Here is a 26,392-nt window from a genome sequence, read left to right on the forward strand (position 1 = left end):
GTAGGGACAACTATATTGTTATCTAAATTTTGTCAAAGCCTCCAGGAAGATTGTGTCCCTCTAGGCTCTGACTGTCTGCGCAAAAATCCCTTGCTGTCAAAAACGGAGGCTGGGAGGGATGTGGCCAGGGCTTCTTGCAAAGACTCCTAGAGAGAGATTGCAAGCCGAGCAGACCATTCTGCTCTCACCGCTCTGCTTTTGGAGCTCCAGGATACAAAGAAACCATGGCAGAGGGGAGACAGCTCACTAGATCTTTGCAAGTTAAGTGAGACCCGGCGTGGCAGGATGTGGGAGGGAAGCAATTGTGAGGAGCATGAGATATCTCAGTGGGCTGAGAAAATCCTTGAGTGGCCTATTTCATCACTAGGCCCCGCACGGCCATTCCCACACTGAGATACTTCGTGCCCTTAGCACATTCGATTAGAAAATGTGTGGGCAAAAGCAGGGAGTTTCCATGTTCATTTTACGTGATTCACTCCAACAAATCCTCGGGTTATAAATGTAATTGGCAGTCTCCATTACATTTGTAACTTGAGGATTACCTGTAATGTACATCCTTCAAAGCAAAGGAGTTCAACTTCTTGAATATCCTGTTTGTCTTTTCTACCTTTAGGAAACAGAATATTATTGATGAGTTAAAATTACTAGTATTATTAGCACTACTATAATTACTACTATTACTAATATTATTGAGATTAGCTATAACAACAGAATTTTGCAAGCCTGATTGTGCTGGATCTGCTCATTCTTCTTATACTTCAGTGACTCAGAAATGCATATACCTCAGCTGCTTCTCAAAGTTACGTCATTATTCTGGACTTTTAAAAAAGTGCTTCAGCCTCTTTGGCCTAGGTAATGGTTTCCATATATCTTCATCAAGGTCATATTCCTTACTTTCTACATAATGTCACTCAAACTATGACTGCATCTCAAATAACAGAATCTTGTAACACCAAGGAAGCCATTTACAATAACTCTGGCCAATATATTACTACAGCAGACATCAAGGAGCCAAAGTAGTGCTAGTATCAGAATACAGAAGGTATCACGCTAGGAGGCAAGGAGCATATGGTCTTTCACTGACTGATGTAAAATTGACAATGGTTAGCATTGGAAGGAAGATGCAGACTGAATGGAGAAATTCCCCCCATTCTGATCTCTAAGGGAAAAGAGGAAAGGTTAAAGAGGAAGGTGAATGGGCAGCTCACCTATTATGGGCAGGTGAGAACTCTGGATATTAAAGAAGTAATTTTCAGCTCATTCTTGTGGTCCTTTAGCCACAAAACATCATCCATAATTGATATCTTGTGTTCCTCACTACCCGTAACTTTTCTGAAAGATACTTTAGAGATGGTGAAGCCTTTTTACTTCCATTATAAAATCATAACCTACTAAACAGGTACAAACTCAAAAACTCTTTGTAAAGTGGAACTTTCTGAATAATACAATCTCATAGTATATGATCTTCTCAATCATATAATGTATAGTTGGTTACTATCACATATGATTTTTGGCCAATCCATTAAAAATTAACAAAAAATAAAAGACATACGGCATTGGTATAATGAAAAAGACTTATAATCTATAGCATAAAAAGGCAAATGTATCATTAAATCTAATGACATGCTACATACTGTATGGTGTATATCAGAAACCTCAGAGATGTTTTCTGCAATTTAATTATATGTACTATGTTTCTACGGTAGTAGTAAATTTTTACTATATATGGTGCAAAAACATACAGTTGCTAAATCTTACCTCCCCAAAGGCACCTCGGCCAATCACCTTCAATATTTCAAAGTCATCTTTATGCAATCGCATCTGCTTCACCTTAGATGTGAAAGGCTTGCCTGAAAAACAGAAAATTATTGATCACTTTACATAATATAACTACTTATTAAAAGTGTTCACAATTTCAGGAATTGTTGGTATAACAAACTACGATAATTGATAAATTATCTGACCATAAATGGATTTGTTGACATGGCCATGATAAAACATTCTAAATGCATGTTTAAAATATTTTTAATTGTAACATTTTTTTTTACTAATGTTTGCAAGAAAAGTATTAAAATTTTACAGACCTAAAAGACTTGCTTCAGCAATTTCACAATAGCGGAAGTCCTAATAATCACTTGGCTAAAAGTTGTATTCCTACCCAGTGTCATATATAAATAGCAAAAAGGGACTGAGTTAAAATATTCCCTTTTTTATCACTGCTAGTCTGAAAAAGAAAAGCCTTCCACAGTTCTATTTTAAAGTTAAAAACAAAATAAAATTTGGATACATTATTCTAGATTTCGATATAATGCCAAAAATAAAGGAATGGTCCACAAGATATCACATAACACAACTTGTTGCGAACTGCAATACAAATTGCTTCAGCAGCAAACTTTCTTTTTTAGTCCATCTCATCTGTCATTTTAGAAATGTCATACAACTAAAAAATACAAAAATTCACCCTCTTAAAGTAAAGCGTTAAGATTACTGAAAATTGCCTTTAGATTCTTTTCAAGAGATAAAAAAATATTAAAAAGCTTGATTCCTGCTGATTACATAGGCAATACCATTTAATCAGAGAGCCAGTCTGGTCTAGTGGTTGAACATCAGGTTGGAAACTAGGAGACTGAGTTCTAGTCTCACCTGAGACATGAAAGGCAGCTGGGTGAATTTGAACCAAGTCATTCTCTCTCAAATTCACTTCACAGGGTTGTTGTTGTGGGGAATATGGGTGGAGGAAAGGGTATTAGTAATGCTCATCGCCTTATTTACAAAATAATAAGGGTGGGATAAAAAATAAATAAATAAAATTATTTTGGCAAGAATATGGAAATGGTTTGCCATTGACAGTTTCTGTCACTGCCATGGTGGCACAGTGGTCAGAATGCAGAACTGCAGGCTAACTCACTTCTCTCTCTAGGAGTTCAATTCTGAACAGCTCAAAGTTGACTCAGACCTCTATCCTTCTGAAGTCAATAAAATGAGGACCTAGATTGTTGGGGGCAATCTCTGTAAACTACTTAGAGAGGGCTTACAACTTGAAAAGGATGAGTGAGAGAGTAGAATCTTAGACCACCCACACAAAAAAGATCCAGGGAGGAAGTTCTCTTCCCCCAAACTAACACCCTCCGACTAGTCAACTGCTGGTCATCGTTATGCTGTTACCAATTATATTTTTTGACCCTGAGTCAGCCAAGTGAGGCTGCCAAGATTCTCTCTTAGTGTCTGGAAGCTTTGCGGGTTTGGATGAAGAGGAACTGTCTACAACTCAATCCCACCAACGCTGATTAGCCATCCAAATCTTTGGGTGGATATTTCATCTTGGACTTTGGATTGGGTAGTACTTCCCCCTTCAAGTTTGGCATGCAATTGCATTTGCTCTTGAAAAGCAAGTGTTAACTGTGGCTGGAAGCCCTTTTCATAATTTGATCTGGTGTACTAGTTGTGCCCTTTTCTAGATTGAGGAACTCTTTAGGCAATCACTCATATACATCCACAAGTGCAATGCATTCTATATGGGGCTGGCCAGAAGGTTTTAGTGATTCAGAATGCAGTGGCACAAGCAATAATGGGTATGTTTCAATTTGCTTACTCTACTTCATGAGCTGCACTAGCTGTCAGGTTCCTTCTGTGTGTGATTCAAGCTGCTGGTACTTACCTATAAAGCCCTACATAGCATAGGGCCAGGCTACTTGATGGATCACCCATCTTCCATAACATCTGCTCTGTCAATTTAATTCTGTGAGGTTAGTGTACTCCAGACTGCTTTGATTAAACAATGTAAAGGTAATCCTCCCCTTACAACCACAGTTGGGTCCGGAATCTTGGCTTTTAAGCAGAGCAGTTGTTAAACAAGATGTCACATGATTGCTTCACTCAACGAAAGCAATCCTGGATCTTGTTGTTAAGTGGAGTGCCAGGGACAGGACTTGGGTCTTTCAGAATAATGGTATTTGTTAGCATTTTCTCCTCCAGAGGAGAAAGCACTAGTGAAGCCAAGTGTTCTAAACTTCCCAGAATTATGGCATTCACTAGCATTTTTACCAGATTTGAGGTCTGTTCCTTCAGTCAGCAGGAGGATTTCCTTTGCCTGAACAGAGGAGAAGGAAAGTCTCTGAGCATGCTGGGAAAATGGACCCCAAATTTAATATTCCCTCAGCTTGCAAACCTTCCTTGCGACATCCTCATTGACTTTCCACAGAAGCTGGCAGAGAAGATTGCAAATGGTGATCACCTGATTGCAAGGCACTTGGCAATCAATCATAAATGTGAGCAGGTTTCCAAGTGCCCAAAATGCAGTCATGTGACTGAGACTGCAGTGCAATGTTTTATGATAGCTGGAAGTGTTTTATGGTCCATAAAACACCAGTTCTGAAGCATCATTGTTATGAACAGTTGTCCCAAAGGTGGAATTCATGATTAATTCAGCTATATAAAAGAAATCATTCTCCATGCCATTCTTCTCACTAACTGATAAACTTTTTGACTAACAATAAGGATATTTGGGGATAATTTCCAGAAAAATCCAATAAATACACTAGTCTGTTTTGGAAAATCAACAACTTTCATTAGAGCACATTAAAAAATGTACAAATATGCTTTTAAAGATTCCAGCCCATTTTTTTTCAGATTCAAGAAGTATTTTCAGCTTCAGTGTATATTTATATATTTAATTTCAGGTATATTTTTATGTATTTATACTAACAAAATAAACAATAAAAGAAAGTGTATTTTTTCAAGAGGCAACCGGACTTTCTGGTTTTTCTTTGAAGACATTTCGCTTCTCATCCAAGAAGCTTCTTCAGCTCAGAGCTGAAAGAAAAGTCTTCAAAGAAAAATCAGAAAGTCCAGTTGCCTCTTGAAAAAAGCACCTTTGGGACAACCACGACCTGAATGACAGAATCTCCATAGATAAAAAGGAAGTGTAATGTAAAAGTGAAGAGTATAATGTAAGAACATACATAGTGATAGTCATAAATAGTAGCCACCTGTAAAGCAGTTAAGTCATGCTACAGACAGCTTGACACCAGAACATAACAAACTATAATCAATATAGTATTTTATTTCTATCAGTGTTGTCTACTACGATTATTAACTGTAGCCTTCTTAGCATTGTCCAAGAACCTGTTAACAGATCATAACTTCAGATGCCAGAGATTGATCCTGCTATTTTCTGCAAGAGAAGCCTGTTCCCTACTACTGACAATGCTTTAGCAGGGGTCTCCAACCTTGGCAACTTTAAGACTTGTGGACTTCAACTCCCAGAGTTCCTCAGCCAGCTTAGCTGAACTAGCTGAAAATGGATTCCAAAGGCACTTTAAAACTGGCTGTCAAAAATCTATCCAGCAAATGAGAAAAAAATGGTTTGCAGCAAGGGAAAATGGATAACATAATGTTATTTAAACCAATGCTACATAAATAAATAAAGCCACAATGTCCTTCTCAGTTTTATAGCTACTATTCTGTTTTTACTCCTTAGATACATTTTTCACATATTTTTTAGTCAAACAGAAAGTGCCAGCATCTGTATCTGAGTCTCAAAAGATCTGGTATTTCCTGAAAATACAAAGAGTAATCACAGATTTCTATTTTACAATGGTATAGAGACAAAAATGATATTCCTAATTATATACCAAAAAGTATGATTATAACTAGGAGAAATTTGGAAATCATTTTATTTCTAAATTTCAAAAAGGAATTCAAGATTTGTATTTAACATCACAAAAGCCCGAGGGCTATACTCCATGCTTATATAGCACTAACAAGACGGTCTGAATAAAAACTAACCCCATAAAATGATATTTAAAAACTAGATAAAGCTAAATATTTCCTCAAAATCTAGATAGTATTAAAGCGACATGACAACACATTTTCATATATACTTGTGCCAAACAGTGACGCTACATTTTCAGAATATAGCACCCTCTTTTTCTTACTATCTTCACCAGTGGTGAGATTCAAAATTTTTTACTACTGGTTCAGTGGGCATGGCTTGGTGGGTGTGGCAGTGGAAGGATACTCTAAAATCTCCAGTCAGAGGTGGTATTTGCCGGTTCTCTGAACTACTCAAAATTTCCGCTACCGGTTCTCCAGAACTGGTCAGAACCTGCTGAATACCACCTCTAATCTTCACACACATATGCGCACATATGTAAAGTAACATTCAAACTTTGTCATCAAATAGGAAAGAAAGAAATGCAATTTAAAATGCTAAATAATAATTCATTTTAAATGATGTTAAACCAAATTTTATAAACCAAATTTAACTTACAAAATATTTACTTATAAAAGACATTTTGTCTTTACTTTTTTTTCAAACTTTAACTTACTGCTAAAAATGTTTTCAAGCAACCTACAACACAGATTAGAGAGTACATTTTTTTAAATTTGGGGCCATGTGGGTCACACATTGTTCTTTATAACTTCAAGGGATAGGAACTGGCTAGACAAATTGAATCCTCCAAAATACAGCAGTTTTAAGGATATTATATTACAAAACCAGATATTAAAAAATCATGCTCAAGTCTGAAGGAAGCCAATGTAAAGTTCTATAAGAGACAACTGATAAACTAAATTAAATTATAAGATTCAATTAAGAAAAAAAATCCACTATACTTGGTAAGATAGAAAACAGTGAATTGGCATACTTCCAAAGTCTACTACTTGATGAAATTTTTGCAAAGAATATTGGACTGATTAATTGTTAGTCTGGATTAGCCATGTTGGGCTAGATCCAACAAGGCATTTACATTCATAAGCAAAAATGTACACTTGGGATTACTTAACAAATGAGTCAAGCATTAATATTTAAGAAATCTATCTGTAGTCTTGCTTTATAAATAAAATATGCATGATAATCAGAATCCTTATTTAAATTTTTACCAGTAAAATTTTGACTGACATGCTCAGCTTGAACAATATTGATGAAATGTGTGATAAACAGAACAGGAAACACATTTCAAATTCCTATGCTCCTGTAAATATTTTCAGAAACCAGGAAGTAACAATTTTTTAAAAAATCTGTGAAGAAAACATTGGCGGCATGCATATGAAATGAAAACTGTGTAAGCTGTATAATACAGGGAACTAACAAAACACTTACTTGAAATAAGCATGCCATTTTGACATTTCCTTAAAAAAAGCTGAAAAAAACTTGGTAAATTATACATTGTCCTTTGTTTCCAGCCAAAGATGAGAAGGGTATGTGTGTAAGTGACATAATCTGCCCAATAGTTAGAAAAGCCAACTGTAGGCAAAAGTGGACTGTCCCCACCAGTTTATAGTTATCGATAATAGTGATTTTTCTATGCTGAAGCACAGTGATTCATAGTCCACTGAGACTGTAATTACTGTACATGTTCAGTTTTATATGTAAATTAATAAAAATGACTCATGGCACTACAAATCATGATCAATTTGCCAGAAACAGTTTTGCATAGAATGAAGAATGTGTTCTATGTATATATATAAAGGAGAGAGGAATAATTTCTTTATAAATCTTTTTTCTTTTTTTTCTTTGTACCTTTTAAAACTTTTTAATATTATTTTATATTATTCTTGATTAGTTTTTTTATCTTTGTATCTGTAAATTTTAGTACAAATTATTACATAAAATTAGATTAAAAAAGAAGGAATCCATGACACCTAAGACAAATGGAACACTTAGCTCAAGAAGAGTGAGACAAAAATACCAGTTTACAGTAGAATGTTGAGGTCTTTTTCAGAGACACAAAAGATACAGTCATTGGTGTACTACGAGATATTAACTTATGTTACCCTAACTCTAACTAATGAACCCAAGACAATGACAAGATCAAATTTGTGGAAATCTACAGGGTAACCTGGACATTTGTTTTCAGTCTCAAGATAAGGCAAGGACAAAATTGGTCATTCTGTAACCTTTCTATGTGCACATATAGAAAAATAAAATTTTGTTTATTTATTTAAGTTTATATTTGGCCCACTTTAAAACAACTGTAGCCGATTCACATTTCACAAAAATACATTTAACAATTATTTAAAAACAGAATAACACAGAGTTAGAACAGCTACTAATCCTATATCACAATCTCCAAACTCTAAAAAAAACATGTTAATTGCACAACACATGGACAGGGTTAACCATCATTTCAACTAGGAAACTGGGAATCTAGACCAAGTTAAGTGCAACATTGCTAGAAAATTCCTGGAAACCTAGCACTCAGACACACCAACTATCAACTGGCACATAGAGGTAAACAACATTTACATATTATTCAAAAAAGACAACAAAAAAAGTTAAAACAAAAACAAAAAATACCAAAATACCTCCTCACCAGCAATCTGCACCCAGTTAAGTAAAGATTTAACACCAGAATTTAAACCATGCCAACAATTGAGCAGTATACAATATCCCAATCAAGGAACCACCAACTCAGACAAACAATTAAGTAGTAAACAACAGCCTAATGAAGGGATTACCAAGAAGAAGAAAACACTACCACCAACACTGAGCCACTGTATATAGACAGCAAACCTCATTCCTTTCTAACACTGAAGATGTTACCTAGTTGGGTAATGAAATTTCTGTAAGAAAACGATCAAGTTCAGAGTGCACCAAGAACTCCACACTCATTGAAATAGCCAGAGTATTGTCGCTTGCCTAAACATTAACAATATTATGGACACGCAAACCAAAAGGATAGAGTTGTACTGAGAACATATATCTCCAGGCTCCTGTCCCTTCCCTCAACTTCTGTAAGAGAAACATGGCATGGGGCCAGTTTACCCATGGAACTGTCTTCATCCCATCGTATCAGCCCATCCCACCCAATCATGCATGAGATCCTTCTCTGCCACTGCCCCTACCTTTGAAACATTTTTCCCACACACATCCAGAGATGAGGCAGGCCCTCATTCTCCTGGTCTTTTGAAAATATCTAAAGATCTTGCTCTGCCATCTCACTTGGGCTCACAGACAAGCCTGCAGTTTTGGGGTTAAGTTAAAAAGTACAAAAAACAATTAAAATTAGAAAAATTGAATAGAGAAGTCAAGGGTTAAAAACCAAGATGATGTGTTACCTAGGAGTGAGAATCTTCTCTACCCCATCAGTCCCCACCCCCAATGTAGCAGGTCCCTGTGGGGGCCTCAGCCCAAGCAGCAGAGCCAAGTTTTTAGAGCCAGGAGTGTAGGGTGAACTTCAACTCTAATGTGAAAATATTCCAGAGGGCAGTTCATTAACTTAATAAAAGTTCATTAAAATTAACTTTTAATATAAAATTTTTCATTATTCTTGCTCTATTTTAAAATTTATAGTCAGTTTTTAAAAAATGTTTTTAACATTTTACTTTTATGCTGTCTCTCTTCTCTATGAGAGACATGGTGATTCCTAAATAAGATGATAGATACAGAAATGGATGGATGGATTGGTGGGTGGGAGAGAGAGAGACAGACAGACAGAGATTTCCTTCCAGGTTGCAGGACAAGCGGATTCTACTGGAAGGCGATGGTCCAGTAGGTAGCCTTGGCTTAAGGCATTCAACTGGAATCAAACACATTGCCAACTGGGGCAAGGCCCACAATGCTGAAGTGGCTCTCCAGCAGTGATGATGTATGCTGTAGTAACTGCATAAAGTTAAAATAAACAGGTATATTTCTTCTTAGCTTATTAAATGTTACTCAGAAATTCTGAGGATAATCTGAAGGAAATACTTATTCTTCTAAGAAGAATCCTGAGCTATAATCTTCTTTCACAGCTCCAAATTCACAAGGAAAACAATGTGCCTATTGCTGGTGAACTTTTAGTACTTGCAAAATCCTGGCTATATAACAAGGCTGGCTGACCATACATAAAAAAAGAAAGCCCTCCAGGTTCCATCCTCAGACAGAAAAACTGATTTTTTAAAATGTCTTTTAATTTTACAGCTGATTCAACACCCCTACTTAAGCACTGCTCCTGACCTTCATTTTTGGCTGGAGGAACACATGAGCTGAACTGCTACAGCATGTAGGAATAGCTGTCAGTGAGAACAAACAGCAGAAAGGCACTGTACAATTCGGATAGCTTAAGAATGCTTTGAAGACAGGATAGTTGACTCTTTTACTATAGCGTAAAAGGAGTCATATTAGTATAACTTACAATCATTTACTATTTTCACTTAAAGGAAAACAATTAATATTAATAACATTTTCATTATTCATGAAAAATTTAGTCAAAACTACATTGAGAGAAAGCTCCACTGAATTTGATTATACTTGCTACCAGGCAGTACCAGTATAAAATTATCTACAACTTTCCCACTGAAATAAGAGGCTTTAAAGCTTTTCTATTTGATCTATTTTTGCTAACAGCACTTAAGAATTATTTCATAAACCAAAATTATGATTTTATTTTAAAATAATGTTCAGAAAATAATTTAATTCTGTAATAAAAGCAAAAAATTACATATATTGTTATATTAAACATATTAACAATGTTAAACACTCAATTCATGAAACAAATCAATCTGCCATTATTTATGGTAATAGAATTATTTCCATGACAAGGACTCTAAGGAATCTTGAGAATTATTCAGATTAAAATGACAGAATCTTTACATGTTTGTGGTAACAACTGAATTTACGGTAATTTGGCACCAGAATTCCCCAGGTTTATGGTTCTGTGCGACTTCAAATTGCCACCACTGGGCTGGCCTCAGAATTGACTAGGAATTCATGGTCACTATGGCGGTGCGACGGCTCAGTGGTTAAAGATGCTGAGCTTGTCAGCTGGAGAGATGACAGCCCAGGTTTGAGACCCAAGTTTCATGCAATGAGTTCACATTAGTTGCCCCTCCTCCTGCCCATCTAGCAGTTCGAAAGCTTGCAAATGCAAGTAGATTAATAGGTACTACTATGATGGGAAGGTAATAGTGTTCCATGTGCCTTTGGTGTATAGCCTTGCAGGCCACATGACCATGGAAATGGTCTTCTGACAACACCGGTTCCCTTGGCCAAGAATTGGAGATGAGCACTGTGCCCTGGAGTCGGACATGACTGACAAGGAAACCTTTACTTTTTTTTATGATCACTATGGTAGCCATGGGCCTGTTCCAGATCATCTCAGGTCCAACCAAGGACAGTAGTCACATACCAAATATGATATTCTTGTTGGAGCAATGGCAATGAGATCTGGTGGGGGGTCTACCCTGATCATGGGCAGATTATGCCCTGATATCCTTGAGATTCTCTTACACAACCCCTAGATCCATTTGAGTACTCCATCCCCAAGTGACTGATGGACCTGAATGGGGCTTTGTTGCATGGTTTTCCCAGGGGCTTTGCTGCATGGTTTTCCCGAAGCTCTAGTTATGACCTAGAACCAAAGGGCAGCCATGGCTTTGGATAAATCGTGCCTGGGCAAACTTTTTTTACCCATTGCTCCCAAGGTAGTTCACAGTTCACACCCACCCATTTGCACATAATTTCAAGGTTTACAGGAGGTTAAAAAAATACAGTACAAAGTCGCCATATAATCAATCTGATGCAAAAGTATGCAGAATGTAAAACAACGTAACAGTTCCAGAGCTGTGTATGATTCCTGAGGAAGATGGAGTAATCATGCTTGGGAAAAACTCTGCAGAAGGCATTAACACAAAGGGAAGGGTCTCAAATGAGGGATCTGATAGTTCTCTCAGTGTAGCAAACCTGGGAGAGATAAAGTGTCAAAAACAATTTTACAACTTGACTGTTGTTGCTAGCTATGGCATTTTCAGTTTAAGAATCGATCTACGGCATGGGTGTCAAACTCACGTTGTCAAGCCATCATCATGTGATGTATCATGACTTTTCCCCCCTTCGCTAAACTGGGTGTGTGTTTGGCCAGTGCATGATGCATCCGGCCCACGGGCCTCAAGTTTGACAGCCCTGATTAAGCCAAAGAAATAACCTTTCTTTTTCATTATTCCTTGACTTTGCTGAATGATAGTGGTTGGTTTTAAAATGAAATCTAGATATCAGGAATTATGTAAAAGGAAGCCAATTCATGTTTTTCATCAAAAGTACAACCTGGGAAGTTATCTTATTTACAATTAAACGATTTTATTTTATGAAGTTGCAATGTTCCATCATTTTATATGATGATATATTTCATTATGGCCAGAATCATGTAAAACAGCATTGTCAGAATTTGCAAAACATTGCTTGCCTAAAGGAGGAGCCAGTGGAGAAAAAACAAAAAAGCAATCAACTAAAAACAGATACCCAAATTTCATTTTCAGGGAAATGACAACAGATGAAAATAAACAGCTAGAAATTCAATAGAAGAAACAAATGTTACTGCTCAGTTAAAAAAAACTGATTTGGAATTAAACTTGCTCTGGAAGGGACTGTATTTCTACTATCAGATTCACAGTTTAGGAGTGTCTTCTGATTCATTACCTCTGGATTTGCAGGCAGATGACTTGGTACAGGTGGTAGTTATATGCATTCAAAAATTACAATATCCATTGTGTGGTTTCATGATATTTAGATAAATGTGAATTTGTCACCAGATTTTAAAATAATTTGGAAATTTCTGTTAGTGCAACTATATCATAATAAACAAAACAAGAGTAAGCCTGAAATAATCGTATGTCTTTGTAAGGTAAGATCATATTGGGTTTATTTTCCTCAAGTACTATCCATCTTATATGGTGAAAGCTTTTGTATACCCTCCTTACTACAATACTGGAATTCTCAAGTCTGAATTAAAAAATCATTTTATTACACTATGATTCTTTAATGAAATTGAACAAAATATATTTTATTTTTCTACTGTATGTTTATTTTTCATTTAGGTGGATCCATCCCTAACATAAAAGGCTGATTAGCAGTCTTGCTATATCATATCCCACGTCATTATTTCTGCCAAGCATTCAGAGTAATCTGATAGCAGTATCCCATCTGTATTATACATGTCAGAAAAACATAGAATACCACCATAACCATTACAAAAATATCAAACCTTACATTATACAAAATAAAATGCTATATACATAAGATTGTACAGAAAATAACAGCATTACAGCACATTACAGCAAGATGCAATTGATGAAAACAAACTCCTCAGATTGTACATAGAACAATTTTTCCTGCCCATGTGAGTACACACTGCTTCAAGTAGTATATAGTTTACCCAACACAAGAGATACTGTGAAGATAACGTGTGAAGAAATTAAGAAGTGTTGAAAAACCTAGACAACTAAATTGTTGCTCCTTATTTTGAAGAGCAGATCAATCAGTAGCACAATAGTTCTATCGTGTATACTTATGTATCAACAAGGTGACACCTTATTCCAGGGGTAGTCAACCTTTTTATACCAACCGCCCACTTTTGCATCTCTGTTAGTAGTAAAGTTTTCTCTAACTGCCCACCGGTTCCATAGTAATGGTGTTTTATAAAGTAGGCGACAAAACCCCTACCGCCCACCATGAAAGCTGGAACGCCGGTAGGGACCAGGTTGACTACCACTGCCTTATTCAAAGAAACAAGTGATTCTTTAGGAAATACAGACATTGCTAAATGTTTACAAATAATAGCAAATATTATTTAAAAAATTGCAAAAGACTTTCACATGCAGAGCATATAAGCTTTGCCATGGATAATGCTGCAACTATATGCAAGTTGAGAATATGTTTTAAAAGAAGGAAAACTTCAAACTAGCATTAGACTCTATAATATTCATTTAAAGCAATCCAGCAACACTTTGATGCTCCAGAAACAATAGCTGATGCAGTAACACTGCAAAATAGGCAATAAGCACATGCAAAAACTGCTCTTAATAAAACAGAGGGACAAAATCAACATTACTATTAATGTTTAATAGCACAAATTAATGGACTGTTTGGAGTACCATATCAAGAATTGCCCTACTTCGATGGCAATTTCCCTAAAAAAAAAACCTGTGAAGAAATGAACAGATTTGTTAAAGCCTACATTTCGAATATGGGTTGAAAAAGATTGACTATTTTTAAGCCCTTTTAGTTCTGATGCTGTTGAAATCTGGAAGGAACAGCAAATTGAAAGCCTTTAAAATAAAAATGGTCACTAACTCATTTTCTAATCAACATACTCAGTAACAAGACCAATCCTTCATTGCTAAAGAAAAGTTGGCTGTTATGTAACATGATCCTCGCACAATCTTTAAAGAAAGTCACTTGCTGGAAAATCCCTTAAATATTTGGATTAAAAGACCACTAAATCAGAGATTACTGAACATTTCAGTTCAAAGACTATTGCCTTTTTAGAAGTAGCAGTTTCCTCTTCTGATACAGAAAGAATTTTTCTTTCTTTGAACTAGCTTATTCAAAATTGAGAAACAGCATGAGAATTTGAAAAGCAAAAAAGTATGCCATCTTTTACCAAAGTCTGCATAAAAAAGAAAAGACCCAAATGAATTCACTACCTATTCATGTTTAAGTTCCTTGTACCGGCTTGACCTGTAATTACTTGATTTTTCTTAAAATAATATTCTTTTTTATTTTATCAAATATTACTAGTAAAGTTTTAAAGTTTATGGGAAGTGCTCCAGAAGTACTTTAGGACAAAGGTATCTTCAAAGGCACATAACAATTAACATATCCATAACTGATTCAGTTCCTAATAACTCTGGATATATGTAATGGCTTGCTTAGCTTCTTTTTTAAAAAAAATAAAAGTTTCATTTAAGTTTTCACAAAACATACAAATACAAATAAAATATCTTTTTTTGAGAACAGCGTGGCCCCGGGTTATCTCTTTTCCATACAGACATAAACTCAATAGATATTTATCTTATACATTCTAATCCATATCTTATAACTATTTTCACAATTTTTTCAATAGCTTTTCCCTTTCTTTACTTCCTATAGCCTTATTTTAAATTATCTCACTCCTTTCTTAATTCAATTACATATCTTTTTCTAATTTTTAAAATCTTTCTAATCAATATTTTTATACTTTCGTTTGTCCTGTTTACAATTTCATATTATCTTTTCACATAAAACAAATTTTCCCCTATAGTTACTAGACTGGAGTGTAACACCTTTGTATCTTTTTTCAAATCTTATTTAAAAATTTAAGTTACATCTTTACAGTTATAACATTCATTTTCTAACCTCTATTTTATAACACATACCTATTTCAATCGAATTCTGCTTGGTACATTCCCTTAAAATACACACTAAATTCTTAAAAGAAAAAGATTAATTTGCCTTTTGATAATTAATCCAAGCTATATTCAAGTTGGTCTTCCTTCTCTTCCAGCTTTTCAAATCATGTTGTAAATTAGGAACTAATTTTTGTCCCCTTTCAATTTGGGCAATTCCCTTTTTACTCAGGTGGAAAGAGCTTGTTTTCAACTAGATCAGGGGTGTCAAACTCACAGTGTCACATTGTCATCATTTGACATATTGCAACTCCCCCCCCCTTCACTAAACTGGGGGTTGATGTGACCAATGTGGATGTTGGATGTTCTTCTACCTATTTTGTCTTGGAAACAGGCCTTGATTTTTACTTTTATTTTCTTTGATATGTTTATTTTCTTTGATACGTTTCTTTGATATACATACACACACACATATATATACATACATACAGTATATATATTCAGGCAATCATTGATTTCTAAGTCAAAAACTATTAAACATGCTGTCTGGCTTGACTGAAAACCATAATGATTTTGTAGCAACATAGGTAGTTCACATTTATAAAATCAGAGTTGGGACTCTGGTCCAGGTACTTTATCTTATGCTTCCACTGCTCTGTCCTTGAATTATTTCCCCTTTCAAGTTCTTTGCGTAACAAGACATAGAAAATGCTGTAGATCAGAAAAATCTCCCTCTCTGCAGTGTTTAATTAGAGTTTCACATGCATTATCATTTTATTATTGACCTTATAAATATTTTGAAATTTAACTATGGAAAGATAAAGATAAATAATAAGGATATTAAGTGGCATAGCTTTCTACACTGATTGAAGTATTATAAAGACTATTATTTTTCAAATATGTAACATAAGTATTTCCAAGTACATGTTTTCTTGACTTTTATCTGCTTGTACTTTGGAAATATTGCTGAAAAATATAAATGCCATGCTCTCTAATAAACCTTGCTAGCTCTGGAAAAAGTGAATGTATAATAAGTCATAATGACAGGAAATTGCCAAACATTATTTGTGAGCTCCTTCTACGTATTATAGGCTTTTTAACAGTTTTTCAATGTAACTGAATTATTAAGAGTGCAAAAGGTTCCCCAGCAAAGTTTAGTTGGGGCTAGGGGCTAGGCCATTCCTCGTCTTGCTCTTTATTCACTTAGTTTAATATTCAAAACCTCAATATGATTATTTAAGTAATCGATCTAAGTAGCTGCTACGTGAGTAGCCAAAACTCCAGAATCACTAGCTCTTTGACATTCAAGGAGCTGAGTCAAAAAGCTGGGGAGCCAGCAGCATGGCTGGCTTATATACTGTGGCAGACGCAGCTTGATGACATCAGAGGGAGGATTCTTACCCATTCCTGGACTCTCGTAGCAGCATGGAGGAGAAAAAGCCATGAATGACAATCTAAATTTATGGAGAAACTATATAAAATAAATTCTAAGAGCATAAAATAGGCGTTGGCTTACCTGAACACAGTTTCTCAGCATGCCTTGAGATAATCCACACAAATGGATTGAATCTGCCTTTCTGCCCAGAGACTGAGTCATGAATCTTTGCCACACTTCTTCCTGTCGGAGCAGGAAGTCCCCCTAGCCCTAGTCACAATGAAGGCGCAGCCATTTGATGATCTTCCTGTGGCGTTGGCTCTGCCTCCCACCTGGGCACTGGACCAGATGGTCATGGATTATCCCAAGGCATGCTGACAAACTGCTTTTAGGTAAGCCAACGCCTAATCTCCAGCATGCCTTTGGAATAATCCACACATATGAGACATATCAAAGCTGGCAGTCCCTATGGGTGGGAAGAAGTCTGGTCCTGTGCAGCCATCTGTATGCACTCGTTGTAGCACTCTCCTGCCGAAGGCTGCGTCTGCTAAGGCGTATGTGTCCAGTCTGTAGTGCTTTATAAATGGAGATGGGGAGGATCATGTAGCCACCCTGCAAATGTCAAGTGAGGCCTGCGTCACCCAGGCAGTTGTGGTAGTTGCGCTTCTGGTCGAGTGAGCTGTTACCTGTCTGGGTATTGGAAGAGCCTGGGTCTCGTAGGCCTTGGCTATACAAGCCCTGATTCAGCGGCCTATAGTTGAAGAAGAGACTTTAGTGCCCATTGAAGATGGCTGAAACAAGATGAACAGGGCCTCAGTTTTACGATACATTGATGTACCTGTGAAGAGCCCTCCGAACATTAAATTTGTGCCATCTCTGCTCTCTGTCGTGGGAAGAAGCAGGGTAAAAGTCCGGAAGAATGATTTCCTGAGCCCTGTGGAAATGAGATTTTACCTTTGGTATGAAGGAGGGGTCGAGGTGCAGGACCACCCTGTTGTTGTGGAATGTGCAGAGATCTTCCCTGATGGAAAGAGCTGCCAATTCTGATATGAGTCTGGCCGATGTGATGGCCACTAAGAAGGCGACTTTGAGTGTTAAGAAGCACAGGCTCACAGACTGAAGAGGTTCAAACGGGTCCTGAGTAAGGGCCTCTAACACTGTAGATAGGTTCCAAGAAGGATATCTGTGGACTGTTGGTGGTTTAAGATTGACAGCTCCTTTGAGGAAGAAGCAGATGACCGGATGATGAGCTAAGGAATTCCTCTTCCCCTTAGTGCAAAACGATGGACAGGGCTGCTACCTGTCTGCGTAGCGTACTGAGGACCCTTTGTCGAGTCCTGTTTGTAGAGAGTCCAGGATCTGTGGCACTGAGGCCGCAGTTGGGTCTGTGCCCTTCTTGGTACACTACTGATGGAACGCTTTCCAGGTAGCGTCGTATATTCTGTTCGTGGAAGGCTTCCTGGAGGCTTATACTGTTTTGATGACCTTTCTTGAAAAGTTATCTCTCCTCAGGATCCGCCTGTCAAGTGTCAGGCAGTCAGTTGGAGCCACTGAGGCTCTGGGTGTTCCAAGACCCCCTGGCTGAGAGATATCCTGTCCTAAGGGATCCTCCAAGGGCGGGACACTGACAGACTCACTAGATCCGCATACCACAACAGTCTGGGCCAATGGGGAGTGATGAGGATGATTTCTGCCTGTTCTAGAAGCACTTTCCTTATCACCCCCAATATGAGGGGAAGAGGAAGGAAGGCATAAAGGAGACCCTTGGGCCAGTGGCTGTGAAGGGTGTTTACCCCTTCTGTGCCCAATGACGGGAATCTGGAGTAGAATCGGGGAAGTTGGGTGTTCGTTGGAGTGGCAAAGAGGTCGAGGACTGGCCTCCCGAATCTCTGAGATATGTATTGGAACAGATCTGGATGGAGCCACCACTTGGAGTTGTCCACCCTGGTCCTGCTTAGGTAATCTGCCTGGACATTTGCCACCCCCAATATGTGCTCTGCCTTGATTGACAAAATCTGGTCTCCGGCCAGATTCCCAGTTGCTGTGTTTTGGACATGAGGAATCTGGAGTGGGTCCCTCCCTGGCGATTGATGTGTGCTTTGGCCGCCACGTTGTCCATTAGGATCAGCACGTGTTGGCCAGTCACTGTGCTTTGAAAGTGTTTGAGAGCTAAGTGAATGGCTCTCAGTTCTAACCAGTTTATGTTGCGTTGAAGGTCCACTGTGGACTATTGACCCTGCACGAGTTGGGACTGTAGATGGGCCCCCCATCCCAACAGACTCACATCTGAAGTAACTGTGATGCGATTGGGTTCTTTGAATAGGGACTCCTTGGTGATTGCTGGGGAAACCCACCATCTGAGGGATCTGAGGATATCTGACTGGAGTCGGACCCTGACGTTGGAAATGCTGGTGCCTGCTCTCCAGTGGTGGGATTCGAAAATTTTTACTACCGGTTCTGTGGGTGTGGCTTGGTGGGCATGGCCATGTGACTGGGTGGGTGTGGCCTTTTTTTGCCTTGTTGCCACCCCCACCCATTTTTTGGAGCTTCCTAGCCTCAGAGGAGCCTCTGGGGGGTGCGTTTTTGCTCCCCTAAGGCTCCTCTGGGGCTATGGGAGGCAAAAACAGAGCATGGGAGGGGCATGCAGCACCCCTCCAAGCTCCGTTGTGGGAGCTTCCTAGCCTCAGAGGAGCCTCTGGGGGGTGCGTTTTTGCTCCCCTAAGGCTCCTCTGGGGCTATGGGAGGCAAAAAATGGAGGGAGGACTGAGCTCCTCCCTCCATGTTTTGCCTTACTGGGCCTCAGCAAGGGGAATCCTGGCACAGCTGATCTATGCACAGCTGATTGTCGGGAGGGGAAAAAAAGAAATACCTTAGGTGAATGTCAGGCAGGTGGGTAAGCGAGCATCGGGCGGGAGGGCGACCAGATCGAGGGCGTGGCCAGCCAGAACTTACTACCAGTTCGGCGACCCACGCCAAATTCTTGCTACCGGTTTGCCCGATCCGGTGCGAGCTGGCTGAATACCACCACTGCTGCTCTCTGAAACAGGAGGAGGAACCATTGGCATGCAATTGGGCCCATGGTACTATGGCTATGAACGAGATTAGTTTTCCCAGAAGCTGGGAAAGCACTAGCAGGGGAGCCGCTCGCTCCGCTGTGATCTGTGTGATCAAGGACCTGATGCTGTTCTGATACTCCTGGGACAAATATACCTCGCATGGATTTGTGTCTATCACCGCACCAAGATGAAGGAGGTGAGTGGAGGTTATTAGCTGGCTTTTCTAGAAATTGATTGAAAATCCGTGGTCCTGTAGGACCTGGATTGTGTAAGTCAGGTCTGATTTGGATTGTGGCTGGAACTGGACTGAATAAGTATGTCATCCAGATAGCACTGAATGCGCACTGGGATTGTTCTGAGGTGCGCGGCCAGTGCTGCCAGCACTTTCGTGAAGATCCTGGGGGACGATGAAAGCCCAAATGGCAGGGCCTTGTATTGGTAATGGCCCCCTGTGTAATAGAACCCGAGAAACCTCCAATGAAAGGAGTAGATGGGGATGTGGAGGTAAGCCTCTGTCAGATCGATGGACGTTAGGAGATCGTCACCCCCGTATGTCCTCCAAGATGGAATGCAGAGATTGCATCTTGAATCTCTTGTATTCTAAATGAGCATTGAGCTTTTTGAGATCCAGGATCGCCCTCCACTCCAAGTGTAATTGGGAACTACAAATAGAATGGAGTAAAACCCATGCCCCCTCTGGTCCTCCGGTACTGACTTGATGGCCTGGATGTCCAGCAAAGGCTGGACCACCTTGTCTATGAGCTTTTTCCTTAAGTGGTTCTTGGAGGTTGGGCAATGGGTAAAGGTCCTCAGAGGAGTGGACATAAAATCCAGGGTGAGACTGAATCGCACTGTTTTCAGGACCCAGGAATTGGATGTGATGGTCTCCCATCGGTCTGTAAATGGGGCCAGTCAGCCGCCAATGGGAGGAAAGGTCCAGCAGTCATTTGGACTGACAGTAGGGACAACCTCCTGTGCCACAAAAGGGCCATTTAGATTGAAACTGTTGTTTGTTTCTATCTCAAAATCCTGTTCTATCTGTGAGTCGATCTGATCTGGGCTGTTGGATCTTTGGAATTGAGAGAATTCCTGGCCTATGTCTGAGGAACGAAATGGCTGTCTACGGTTGTAGGGAGAAGCCCTCCTATCAGCCCTCCTGGTAAGAGAGGAGAACACCTTTCTCTTATCTTTATTCTTGACTATGAAGGGATTTAAGGCCTTTCCAATAGGGAAGAACCCGCCATTTTCCATTTGGTTCTAGCATCAGCTTGCCACTGTCGTAGCCACAGCAGACAATGAGAAGTGATGTTGGAAGCCAGGACCCTGGAGGAGAATCAGGCTGCATGCAGGGAGAAATCGGCCGCAAATTCAGCGGCCACCACCAGTTTGTTGATGTCCTGATGCATTCTGATCTCCTCAGGGGGAATCCTACCATGTAATTGGCGAAGCTAGAAAAGGGATGTCCTAGTGAAAAAGGAGGTGGCCGCAGTTGCTTTGACTGCCCAGTCAAATTCTGTGTATTCTACAGAAATGTTGTTTCACCTTTTTGTCTTCTGTCTTAAGGGTCTCTGCTACGTCACCAGATATTGCAGAAGGAGAGACCAAGGATGCCAAAGGTTCATCCAGAGGGGAAAGTTTTAGTGACTCAGAGAGGAGAGAAGCCATATTGGAAAAAATTTATCATTACCCCCCAGAGAGAGGAAGGATCCTGGCTGTGCTCATTGTCTCTGAACTATGTCCAAAAATAACTTAGGACAAGGAATCTCCTGTTGGAGAATTGTAGATTCAGAAAAAACCCTGCTGTTAGATCAAAGTATCTAGGATAGAGGGTGGTGGGTCAATTTGGGCAGTGGTCCTACCCTTGTGGAGGAGGGATTTAAACAGCCCCGGACTGAACAGAACCGTGAACGGGGGTGGATCAGGTGATAAGTCCTCATCTTCTGAGAACCCTTGTTCTCCCTGAACCTCTTCCTCCATCCCAGTTGCCCTGCTTCTGATACGAGTGAGCTGGAGAAGCATTCTTTTTATGCCTAGAGAAACCCATGGAGGCCTGGTAATGTACTGGCTATGATGGCTGAGGATCAGATTTTGGGGAAGAATGGCTCCTCCCCCTCAGGAAGGAAGCTACCCCTTGAGTAATGGCCTGAGCCTTAATATCCTCTGATAATTCTGGGGCCACTCTATCTGCTGAGTGCATCCCCGCTGCAGTTGGAGTAATGGTGGCCTCAGGTGTTCCAGTCCTGTCTCTGATCTGTAAATCTGCAGGACGAGGAAGCATGCAATCAAAAGGAAATGCCCGAGTTTCGATTTCCTCAGCAGGTGGGATTAATTTCTGCTCCCTATCTCCCTCTGGTGACCAAGCCCCAGGAAGCTGCAGGCAAGGCCTATGCTAATGGCTGCTGAGGGAGGGAGCTAACAGGCCCTGGCTGGGGGGAGGGGGAATACCTCTCCTGATCTGCTTGCTTCTGAGCTCTGGAGAACTGTTTTCCCAATGCTCTCTGTCTTCTTTCTTGTGCTCTTGTGGACTTTCTGGAATAAAGAGCCCTTGCCTCTATCTTGTTAGCAGCCTCTTCACTTGCAGATCTGGCCTTCCTGGGACTCTGCTTGGATCGTTTAGCACTCGTGGGCTCCATGCTGCTATTGCCCAGATTGCTGGGAGGAGAGCTCTCTCAATCCTCCAATCCTACTGCTCCAAAGGGAATTAAAGGCGTGGAAGCCTTCCCTGGGCTGTGACAGTGGTGGCCCTACCAGTCTCCTGGATAGCCTGTGCAACTTGCTGTGGAGATCAAAGACCAGTCATTGTGCAGGGTGCCAAGATGTCTGACTATCTACATAGCGTTTATTCCTTTTATAAGGTTTTACACAATAAGACAAAGGCAACAGAGATACAGCATTTGGATTGGCTACATTTGGAGAATAGATGCAGCATTGGTGAAACCTCTTAACCAATCCTTGAGAATAGTGATGATCTTAGAAGGTGAAATCATATGCTTGCTTCGTGACAGCTTTGTAACATCTGGTTGATAAGTACAAGGTTATATAATTGTTAGTTTGGGACTCACCAGCCCGAGAGTGAGATAAGGGGAAGAGGCGCGTTTAGGAAATGTAGTGCAGTTTGCTGCTACTATCACCATCTACAGGAATTTTCTTGCCACTACAACTCACCACGTGGCCATAATGGCTGCCTCTGGTCCCGAAAATCAGCTTGAGATTGCAAAAGCGAAAGCTGCTCCTCCAGAGCTACCTGGTTAAGCCTGGGAGTAAAACGATACGCTGGGGGTGATCGTGGATTCAGCACACACCCCCGGGGGTGGGGGGTAGATTTGGGGCTCTCCCTTGACTGTCTAGGCTGTTATGCCTTCAATTGGTAGTCTGGGGGGCGCAAAAAAACAGAGCAGGCAGAATTTCCAATTGCTGCCTGTTTACGATGTTTTTTTTACTTGAGGGGCCTTTTGCAAACCTGTGTGAGAACCCACATTTTAAACTGCTGCTTTCTGCTGAAATTGTTGGAGCCAACCTCCACATCTCTATAGCGCCAAGATTGAGTTGTGACTGGGGCTAGGGAACTTCCTGCCCCGACAGGAAGAGGCATGGCAAAGATTGATGACTCAGTCTCTGGGCAGAAAGGCAGATTCAACCCTTATGTGTGGATTATCCCAAAGGCATGCTGGAGAAACTAGAGAATCTATTTGCTCCAGAATATTCAGAGGCTGCCAATAACTTGACTTTATAGTAGTACTAAACTTAACCCTCTTTTTGCATATGTTTTGCATATACATACATACAGCATGTATTACATAGATATTGTAAAATATAAAAAGACGGAGGGAGGGTGCAGAAAAACAGTAAAAGAAAGAAATAATAGTAAAAGTTAATCAAAGAAAAAAGAATCAGAAAAAATAAGCAACTTTTGACATTTGTTTCAACAATATGAACACATTTAATATGTATTTATTTTAAAAAGTAATTTAATACTGAATATTTAAGTATTCAACTTATTCAATCTTTTTTCAATAATCAACTCCAGAAACTATCAGTTTTCTTTTTCCCCCCCATTTTTACCAAGTGCATAAAGAGTTTTCAGGTTTGTTTTTTTAAAAATAAAATTATTTTTTATCCCTGACCAAATAGGACAGTTTGCCATTTCTGCCAGTTTGGCCATTTTCACAATTCATTCCTCCATTGTGCATGTTTCAATATTTCTCCATCATTGGGTATATAGTAATCTCCAGTGCATAAGCTCTCAATGTACATACAAGAAAGTGATAAATCATGATCATAATCATAAAATACAATCATTATAAATCATAAGATACAACACAGTGATAGTTATAGGATACTAAAGAAACAATCAACATAAATCATACTAGGGTACTAAATAAACAATCAGTATAAATCATAAGATACAAGCAACAAAGTTACAGTCATAAGAAGATAAGAAAATAGGAAAGATGGGAAGGATGAGTAATACAGCACTACTAGGTAGTTTGTCAGTGTTGTGGGAATTAGTTATTTAGCAGAATGATAGCGGGGAGGGCGTCTTATGTCTAGTTATTTTGGCATGCAATGCCCTGTAGCATTGTCTTCAGGGAAGAAGTTGAAACAGTTTATGTCCAGGATGTGAGGGGTCTGTATATATTTTCACTGCCATCTTTCTGGCTCATGCAGTATACAGGTCCTCAATGGAAGGCAGGCAGGTTGCAACTGTTTTTTTTCTGCAGTTCTAGCTATCCATTGAAGCTGCACCACAAGGCCAGTTATTCAATTTCCCATCTATACGCAGATTTGTTGTCTATCTCGAATGAGATAAATCATTTTATACATTTTTTGAAGTTATGTGTTTATCATTTGTATACAATTCATTTTTGAATTCCATTTTATGTTATTCAGCTCAAGTTACATATTGTACGTGCATATGAAAACCACTGAAAACTAAATCCTTGTACAGACATTTGTTCTCTTGTCTTCATCTTCAGTTCTATACCTTTCTGCATTAATAGATCTTGATATGTTAACCATTTCTATTTGCCCTTCCTCCTTTTTAAAAAATGTTTCCTGTGTGAGATGAATAAAGGTATTTTTGGGCATAACCTGGATTTGTATTTATTCTATACCCTTAATATGAATAAGAATTACCACTCTTCAACATTTCCATAGCATATTAAGTCAGGATTATGCAGAAAAAAAATGAGTCTCCAACTTCAGATTGTACCCTTAGAATTAACATGGTGCTCTGAAGTTGTATTTTGTTTCCATGATTTTGTTTCTCTGAAAATGTATTTTGTTTCCATGATTTTTTAAAGTGATATTGGAGGCTTTAGAGCAGGCTTGTCCAACCCGCGGCCCACGGGCCGCATGCGGCCCAGGTCGCCTCGTAATGCGGCCCAACGCCCACCCCAACCTTCATGAAAGATCCAGCGAGGAGGAGGAGGAGAGGCAGGCGCGAGGCGGGGCGAGGCGAGCAACAGAAAAGGCGGGCAGCCGCAGCCCAAAAGTCCCACCCCGCCACCTCCTGCTGTTGCCGCCGCCGCCGCTGCTGCTTCTGCCCCCATCGCTACTGCCGCCGCTGCTGCTTCTGCCCCCCCCGCCGCCGCTGCTGCTTCTGCCCCCGCCGCCGCCGCCGCTGCATTTGCAGGAGGAGAGGTAGGCGTGAGGTGGGCGAGCTTGCTTCCCCCCCTTCCCGCAAAATTTGGCCGGAAAATTATAAAATAAAAAATAAATAATTTTTAATAAATAATTAATAATAAATAATAAATAATAATTTTATTTTATTTTATTATTTTATTAATTTAATTTAATTTAATTAATTATTTAATTAATTGTTTAATTTAATTTAATTAATTGTTTAATTTAATTTAATTAATTATTTAATTTAATTATGTGCGGCCCAAACCAAATTTTCATCTTCTAATGTGGCCCAGGGAAGGTGAAAGGTTGGACACCCCTGCTTTAGAGCAACAGATCAATCTCTGGCACAGGATTTCTCAATGTGAATTCTATGGAAATCCATGGTTCCATAAGAGACTACCAAGGGTTCCCTGAAAAATCATGGTTTATTTTAAAAAAGCAGTGACTAAACAAAGAGCCCCCCCAAGCCCCTGGAACATGTATAAACCAAGGAGCAAGGAGTGAGCGGTGCTGAGAAGTGGGCAAGGAGTGAGGAAGAGAGGATGGAGGAACAGTAGGGAGTGAGAGAGTACCACAATAAAGTGACCACACACTCTCTGGGCCAGGTTTCTCTTTGCTGGCACATGCCTGTTTTTCTGCAGGCACAACAGGTCAGGGGCTTTGTCTCAGGGTGGATGCAGGAGATCTGGTACTAGGAGGACCTATACATGAAACAAATATATCAAGTTTGTAACTTCTGGCCAATATTTGAGCCTGAATGTGCACAGGTCCCCCAAGACCTGAAAAATGCTTCAAGGATTCCTCCAGACTCAAAAGGTTGAGAAAGGTTGCCCTGGCATTATTTTGATTTCCGTTATTTTTTTTGGTTTGGTCTACCTAAAATATCACTTTTACGATGTCATAAAAATGATATGTTAAGTATAGTGCAATCCAGAATTTATTACAATGCTGCTCATTTGTCTTCCAAATATAATGGTAAATAATAGAAAATGATCTGAGAAATAGAAGAGTGAACAAATATAGTCCTCAACTTATGACCACAATTGAGCCCAACATTTCTGTTGCTAAGTAAAGCAGTTGTTAAGTGAGTTTTGCCCAATTTTATGATCTCTGTTGCTATAGCTGTTAAAATGAATCACTGCAGTTGTTAAGTGAATTGTGATCATTAACAGAATTTGGCTTCTCCCATCGCTTGTTGGAAACTGCCTGGGAAGGTTACATATGGTGATCACATGACCTCTGGACAAGG

The 26,392-nt window shown here is 39.4% G+C and overlaps 1 protein-coding gene across 9 annotated transcripts in view; it reads right to left on the bottom strand.

Annotated features, from left to right (window-relative positions):
* The window catches only part of CDC42BPA (CDC42 binding protein kinase alpha), a 154,388-nt gene that overhangs the window by 111,916 nt on the left and 16,080 nt on the right, over positions 1 to 26,392 (bottom strand). For all 9 annotated transcript variants that reach the window (XM_087964912.1, XM_087964927.1, XM_087964893.1 and 6 more), the window contains exon 2: positions 1,759 to 1,850. In XM_087964912.1, the coding sequence (XP_087821038.1) occupies positions 1,759 to 1,850 (92 nt within the window). The remainder of the gene's footprint in view (positions 1 to 1,758; positions 1,851 to 26,392) is intronic.

This window comes from Notechis scutatus, chromosome 1 (assembly GCF_049901735.1).
Source record: "Notechis scutatus isolate UNSWTSFEM ecotype Mainland chromosome 1, rNotScu1.2, whole genome shotgun sequence".
In the NCBI taxonomy this organism is placed as follows: Eukaryota; Metazoa; Chordata; class Lepidosauria; order Squamata; family Elapidae; genus Notechis; species Notechis scutatus.